At 40.2% G+C, this 8,433-nt stretch overlaps 1 protein-coding gene across 1 annotated transcript; it reads right to left on the reverse strand.

Annotated features, from left to right (window-relative positions):
* Positions 1 to 1,466: 1,466 nt before the first annotated feature.
* asb4 (ankyrin repeat and SOCS box containing 4) lies at positions 1,467 to 8,433 on the reverse strand. The gene is made up of 5 exons (XM_061256272.1): positions 8,150 to 8,433; positions 7,494 to 7,793; positions 6,623 to 7,113; positions 2,653 to 2,766; positions 1,467 to 2,482 (listed from the first exon to the last, which is right to left on the reverse strand). Exons 1-5 carry the CDS (start codon positions 8,325 to 8,327, stop codon positions 2,294 to 2,296), a joined length of 1,272 nt encoding a protein of 423 aa, XP_061112256.1. The 5' UTR covers positions 8,328 to 8,433; the 3' UTR covers positions 1,467 to 2,293.

The raw sequence follows: 8,433 nt of genomic DNA on the forward strand, positions 1-8,433 counted from the left end.
AAGGAGGGGTTTCTCCACCTCACACTTAAGTAGACAATAGCAGAACTGCCACCCCAGTACAGTCGAGAGCCTGTACAAACAATTATGGCTTTGCAGCGCGGTCTCCTGCCTGAATCTCTGTGTCCTCTAATCCGACGGGTTCAGCTTTGTGCATGCGGGAACCATTGTCACGTCCACACATGACCCTGTGGGTCATTAATCATGTTGTACTTATGTCTGACATTGGGCTGGCCAGCAAGTATATGTAGAATATGGGCCAATATGGAAGGTTCCTCCTGATCATTTGTACCCATTGGTGAGATGTATCTTGCCATTCTTAGTGTTTTTCTTAATAAATGGAAAAACCCACTCTCTGTTGAGTGAGTCAGCCAACAAACAAATGTTTTGGGAGTTGGCAGGGTCTATATCAGTTTCCTGTTTTTGTGACAGTGTCTCTGAAAAAGTATGATGCAAGTAAAAATAGATTTGAACTGGATATGCCCCTGGCGTGAGAGAAAAGGTCGAGCAAAGTGCATAGAGGCACAAGGCACAAAATTTACAAAAATGGAGAGCCCTCCCACCCACATGATGCCTATTCAATTAACAGGCAAACACTTTTTAGCTTTTGAAGGGATATTATTGCAAAGTCTTCAATATATTATATAATTAGATTTAAAGTAAAAGAAAAGTAATGCGTCCCATTAGTTTTCATACGATTCCCCAATTCTCCTTTCCTTGTTCTGTAAAAATATTGTTGATTATGATTGCATGGATACATTTACACAATCCTTTATAGAACTGCTAACTTTATACTGATAGGCAGATTCACTATGCATTTTGGGTAATGTACAGGAGTAAGAAGTAAAACCGTTAAGTCTCAGCATTTTACATCTTATTGACATTTACAAAAAATGCTTATGCTGGGAACCAAAAATGATTGCTCAACATGTGCAGAGAAATGCATAGCAATTCTGAGCCAAAGTTTAAGAAAGCAGGATAATGGTACTGGTTTTTGTGATGATAGTATGGAGGTGGAGATTGAGGAGGATGGAGCCAGTCATTGACTTCATCTGACTTCAATCCCACTGAGAACCAGTGGAATTATTGTACATAAACTGAACCCATCCCTTCTCCGACAGTATACTGGAAAAGTATGAAAAGTAAAGGGATAAAGGATTATCATTAATTAATTACTTAAGTGCAAGGAATTTCCTCTCCAGCTGTCGACTCAAACCGTTTTACTGTAATGAGCGGCAAACTCACCTCAACCACCACCACCATGTGTAACACCCACCTGGGTGATGCAATAGTATCCACTTTGCACCAGAATGCCCACCACACATCACTGTAAACATTCTCCATTCTAAGTCACTAAGCATTTGTCTGTAAAAGAATGTCAACTAATTAAAATTATTACACTGGCAATTGAAATTGCATAAATTGTACAGATTTTATTGCATAAAATCAGTCAAAGAGTTAGCTTTACAGGTAGTTCTATTAATCTTGGACACCTCAGACAAGGTGAACCAGTCCTCAAAAATAATACAGCAATGTCTAAAGTATCTATCATTTTATTTTTACATCTTACTACATTTTAACCAAAGAAATTTCTGGAAAACACGAAAAAAGGCAATTTGTGTCGTATTTCTTATGCCTTCAAGTGTGAGACTTCCATTTTGTAATGTTACCATTATTTTAAATAAAGGCCTGAGTATGAGCTCATTTGAGTTCTTTGAGTGAAAAGATGACATTTACAGTAAGTGCAGACGGTGCCATTTGGGATCTCGGCTAACAAATAATTAAAAGCCGAGACACTTTTGCCTATTCATGCAGGGTCCCTTAAGTGCTGCGAGTGAATTGTGCTATATTACTCTGCAACATTATATCAGACCAATACCTCTGATATGGATCCAGATTCACACTGCTATTACTAAATGTCATGTCTTTTGTTTAATTACACTTACCTTGTATGGATAAAAGCCCATCTCTTCATTTGAGCCCCTGGAGTGAATGTTCTTTTTTTATTTACATGCTAAGAAAGGTAAGGTTCTTTAAGTGCTTTTCGCAGTTTTCTGAGTTGACAATGTTTTTTTAACCTGTGAGAGGGGATGGGATACAAATGAAGAAAAACTACTTAGAAATGATTTACAACTGGTTAAAAATGGTCCCTTTTCTTGAAAATCCTGAAAATTGACCATGGGTTAATTTTGAAAACTTCTATGACCAAATATTTTTGTACTGAAATTCTCCGCTCATATGCACCCTGAAGGGCTATCAGTTATTAGCTGGGCCTTTAGAGGTACAGTGTGACACCTCAATAAATGATTCCTTCTGGTTCAAGTAACAAATATCTCTCCATTGACTGTGGAACGGGCAGTGTTTTGATCCCGCAGTGGCATCTGTTGAGCATATGTGCCCGGATGGCACATCTGGCCAGATGCAGCAGAGTACGTGGTGTGTTACTACACACAGCAAACACAGAGTCGTAGAAATTGCGGTGTTGCTGGAAAACAAGGGGAAAAAAACCCATTATAAAGGCGTATTTTCACAACACTTGAATCAGCTAGATCAGAATTCTGGACTCTGCATTCTTTCCATTACAGGCACACACACACACACACACACACACACACACACACACAGATATTTTTAAAGGGAAACATACACAATTACCTGGTATGTACCTTCAGGAATAGCCATTCTCCATTTCTTTGTGGCTTTGATATGTTCATATGAGTTTATCAGTATTTCCACAGCCCTTGGATACTCATGACAGGCGTACAACACCTGTGGAAATGATCAAAGCATTAATTAGCTTTAGTCAGTACAGAATCAATGTTCCATGGTGAATAGCCCACAATATATTTTTTCATGTACACGCTTTACAGTGAGCTCCATAATGTTTGGGACAAAGACAGTTATTTTCTTGATTTTACTCTGTACTCCACAATTTTACTTCTCACCATAATGAAGAAAAATCCCCTAAACACTCAGCCCTGCTGAAAAAAAACTAACAGCTCAAGCTAGGTTTTGAAATAGCTGATGGCTGGTCATTTCAAGCTGCTCATAGATGGATTTTACACCAGGGAATAGCATAGTGTGTAGGTCAAAATGAACTGCTTAAGATTCAAAGCACCTCCTTATCTGTGAATCATGGTGGGGATGTTACGGTTCAGCATGTATGGCTACCACTGGTACTGGCTCATTTGTCTTCATTAATGATGTAACTGGTGACAGCAAAGGAATTAATTTCGAAAATGAGAAGAAGCATCTGATCTGCTCAAATTCAACCAAATGCTTCCAAACTCATTGGACGGAACTTCATCCTATAGCAAGACAATGATCCCAAGCATACACTAGTGCTCTGTTTCTTCTGAATGATGTTCCTAACTGTTTATTAAAGGAGCACGGTCACACTTGTTTCAGTTGAGCTTATTTGGATGAAATGCTTAAATTATGTGTGTAGACATTTTTTAAATCACCATCACTGTAGCCTCCGCTGTCTGTCTCTCTCGCTCATGCAATTCTTCCTCTGTAAATTCCGGTTCAAAACTGTAAGGTTGTATTTCTTCGTCAAAATCAGAAGGCTCGTCCTCTAACTCGGCAAAGTCAGAGCTGTCCGTCATATCGCTCAGGCTAGCCAAGTTATGTTCAGTGATATTTGCATGCTAAAATTACCGTATTTTAGTGGGAGTGTCATGTAATCGCCTGGATGGATGGCCGTCCATAAACTAGTCTCTGTGTTCAAGGGTGGAGTTTGAAAAGTTTGGCGGTGGAGTTTCCATAGGAGTCTTTAATTGAGTACAGAATGTAGTTGTATATTAAAATCATCACGATTTTCAAAATATCAGAAAGCTGCTGTGTGCCTCATCGCACATAAAACAGGGTTTATACCCGGATTTGCACTTTTATTTAATTTCCAAGAAGCCTGTGGTTAACAACAGCTAACGGCATTAGCCTATAAAATTAAATGGTAAACATGTTAAAAGTGTAACTGAACGATTATGATGAACTAGGTAGTCTGGTTAGTTAGTCTACTTTTCTTGGTTCATGGATCATAATGTAGTTGACCTGGGGTTTAATGAGATAGAAGACGATGCTAGGGAGTGATACCCTGAGGCGATTGAGTTGGATCGACTATCCACTCTCAAACTGTGTCGGTTTATTTTTATTATTTTATTATCGTTCGGTTTATTTTTGCCAAAACACCTCTGCTGGTCTCTAAATATAACAATTGAATGAAATTTGCTGGCACATTATTATGCATTAAAATACTAAAATAGCAATGATATATAATGGCTCCCTATTCAGAACAAGAATCAAGACTACACACTGAAAGCTCTCATACCTGCACTAAGGAAGCATTTGAACACACCTGAATGACCTGACTAATCAAAAGCTAATCAAAAGCTATTTGTCCTAAAAATGGTGGTGACATGAAATGAGTGGAAAAAGGGCTGTAATTGTGAAACACGTCACCCGACATGGATGTAAATACCCTCAAATTAAGGGGCACAGACTGCATTTCAACCTCATATTCCTTATTTAATTTCAAATCCAATGTGCTAGTATACGGAGCCAAAACAACAAAATATATGTATGGACTGCACTGTACATACAGTACATACTGTGAGAAGTATGATCGTGTACAGATTTTAAAGCCGCTTTCATATGATCACAGCCCAATTCAACTGAGAACAAAACCTGACAATTTCAATGCATAGTTGTTTTCATACACTTGATCTGGGCCATTATCAGTTTTGGAACGTTACAATCAGTGAATGCTTGATATTAGACTTTCCAAGACACATCCCTTGCCTGTGTGACTTAGTTTGGCATGAGTTTCGCCTCATCACTAGGGTGTCCAGATGTCCAGATTTTGGCCGCATAGTCCGACTTTGAACTCAATTGTCTTCTGTCTGGGAGAACTTCTTGACAAATATGTTTTTGTCTGGTTTTAAAGCAGTTGGCTGAGAACTACATCAAGTATGATTGTGAGTCTCACTGGAATAAAAAAAATTGATTTTTGCAGCAAGACTGGAAAGACAGAATTACAGTGGGGTGGAGTTTTCACACCAAGTTTCCAAGGCTACACCAGTGTGGCTGGAGCTGCTTGGAGGGCAGCCAATAACAAGAACAGTATAGGCGTAACAATTACCAGTTTATTTTGTGCAGTATTTTCCTATAAGCCGACCACATTTGTGATGATACAGTATGTAAATATGTAATGCGAACGGCTTAAATATTAATTAAATGAATGAGATTTTTATACATTCGTTTTTTCGCGCTCCACTCTGGTTTGATACATGTAGAGGTTTTCCTCTTTAAAATGTATGCTTTCTAGTTTTTAAATAGTTTTGACTAGCTAAATTGAGGCTATATTCGTGATGAGTAGAAAATGCTAGAATGTGAGGTAAGTGGCTACAATTGAGTTGTTGTCTTTCTATGACACTAAGATGCTGAAATACAGATTACGTTGGTCCCCTAAAATTGGAGGGATATATATAAATGTAATTATAGATAGTCCCCCCTATATATATATATATATATATATATATATATACACACACACACAGTACTGTGCACAAGTCTTACATGTATAACATGTATAACATTTTGTACAGATAAGAATATTTGCATTAACAAGCTGGAGTACAGGTTTACATAATAAAGTGTTCACTGATTGTATATAGTTGTCATTTGAGAAATATGTGCCCAGTGTCAAGCTTCAAGTTGATACCTGATACTGTTTGTCTCAGATATTTACAATACTTCGAGTTATCAGCAAAAACATGTTTTTTAAGCTGGCGGGTCGGACAAAAAGTAGGTTATTGGCACAACAACAAATAGATGTTGTACAACTTCAATAAATATACATCTCTGATGAACAATGGCATATAGTATAGACAATTATTTTGTCGCACCTCTTTTTCAATTGGTCATATGACCTTGACCTCTGACCTATATAGTTTTAGGCACCTGTATAACATTCTGTACAGATAAGAATATTTGCATTAACAAGCTGGAGTACAGGTTTACATAATAAAGTGTTCACTGATTGTATGTAGTTGTCATTCGAGAAATATGTGCCCCAAGTCAAGCTTCAAGTTGATACTTTGCTTGTCGGACATATACAGCTATTGGAGAAACGTGTTCTCCAAGATGGCCGCCCTACCGGATGAAAAGGTCACAAAATGTTTAAGGATGTTTAAGGATGGCAGGGCCACAAAAATTTTAAAAAAAAAGAATAATAATAATATATATACATATATATATATATATATATATATATATATATATATATATATATATATATATTATTTTTTATTTTATTTTTTTAAGAGTGCTTTTGGACTAGTATGCCAACCACTGGTATAAGCCACCCCCCATGGGGGAGTGCATGCTGCTGGCTACCATACTCATCACACCTCTTCTGTATGTGTGAGACCTGACAGCTCTGGCTTTTTCATTCAAAGACTGTGATATAGGAGAGTCAGCACATCCCTTTCATTTGCTGGTAGTTGGTTGACCAGCTACTAGCTCAGACGGTGAAGCTGGAATAGCTAGATTTTACAGCAAGGTGGTGCCTACTTCGAAGGAAGGTTTCCCAACTCTCAAACCATGTTAAGGTTCCTAGGCTTGCCTTATGGAACTGTGGGGGATACACCCTCGCCGCGCCGTGATTGAGCAGCAGCTGGTAGCACACCTCCGGCTCTCCCATGGGCCTCACTTGCGTCACTTTGAGGACGTACTGGATGGGTGCGCAGCCATTGATGTCCATGAGGCGGGCATCGGCCCCAGCTTCCAGCAGGATCTGCATGATCGTGCGGTCGCAGTTCCAGGCGGCCTTATGGAGGGCCGTTTTGTTGTCCTCCTCCTGCAGGTCAACGGTGGCTCCGTAGTCCAGCAGCATGCGGCACACCAGGTGGTGATCCCCCGAGTACAGCTGCTCCCGGACGCTCAGGGCCCAGAAGGCCGCCACGATGAGCGCCGTCTCGGAGCGTGCGTTCACGGCGTTCACATTGGCACCGTGGCTGATATACAGGGCGATGTGTTCAGGGAGGCCGAGGCGGGCAGCGGTGTGAAGGGGTGTCTCCTCGTCGTCGTTCTCACTGTGTTTGTCCATATGTGCACCTGCATAGCACATAATTGCCAAGCAGTTCTGTTCATAGACTAATATATTTTCTGCTTATGTACTAAAACAGTATTAATAATACTAATACCAGATACACTTTATGTATTAAAAATATATAATACATTTGTAATCCATTTACACCCTGCTGAAAAAATATCTCAAGCTATGTTTTGAAACAGTTGGTAGCTGGCTGACCAGTTCAGACCAGCTCTACGCCTAAGCATATTGCTGGATGATTGAATCTGGTGTTTCTGATTCGTTGAAACGAAAGGAGGACTACTCAAGAAATTATTTCTTAAACTAAATATCTATGTACATAAACATTGTATTTTCTACGCAATAGAATGTACATAATAGGCTTACTCATCATTCTGCACACCTTTTAGAATGAGCTGTTTGGCACAGTCCACTGACTCCTTAGTGATGCAGTAGTGCAGAGGTGTGTGTCCGCTCAGCGACACGCTGTTGATCCTGGCTCCATGGTTCAGCAGGAGGGTGACAAAGTCAATATTAGAGACCTCACATGCTACATGCAGAGGGGTCTTCCCGTTGGGCTTCCGGTTGACTGCTGCCCCTTCCTCCAGGAGCACCATGGCACTAGCCAGGGAGTTATACATCACGCAAACATGGAGGCCCATAGCCCAAGAGCACTCCAGCTTGTATCCTGGCAGCCAGTAACCTACAACCAAAAGAGAAAAAAGGTATCATAATAAACAGAAAAAACTGTGGTTATGCTATGTATATACCCCACTGTCTGGGGAGATTGAAATGGAAGAAAATGATAGGAGCAAGTATTTGTTTCAAAAACCTTTGAGAGAACAGTAAGGGGGACATTCTCAAGCAACAGCCACACAATACAGGAAATATACCCACCATGATCACATATTCATGAGTAAAAATCCTACTTGTATCCTGTTCTCTTTGGAAGAAGTTTAGCACCCCATAGTGGTGAATTACACTCTTTGTTGTTTTACAGGAGCCTCCATTTTGGCCCAAATTCCTGATGTTTGCACCAAAAGGTTATTCCACCTTTACCTTTTTTGTATGAAGCCAGAATCATATTCTTGTCCTCCACCTCCAACACAGTGTCGATGTCTATGTTGGTGGTGTGCAGGATCCTCCGGACCTCCTGGTCATCGTCATGCTGAAGCGCCTGAAGGAATCGCTCTTTTAGCCTCTTGGTGGCTTGTGACCGGCTGATGGGCTCGCCCATGTCCTTTGCCCTGCCACATTTGCCGGAAGGAATTCCCTGGAGTTGAGACAATGTGTCGGCGCACTACCACAGTTCTGTAACCGCCCTTGCAGGAGTGTGGGTCTCC

Source organism: Conger conger, chromosome 9 (genome assembly GCF_963514075.1).
Source record: "Conger conger chromosome 9, fConCon1.1, whole genome shotgun sequence".
NCBI lineage: Eukaryota > Metazoa > Chordata > Actinopteri > Anguilliformes > Congridae > Conger > Conger conger.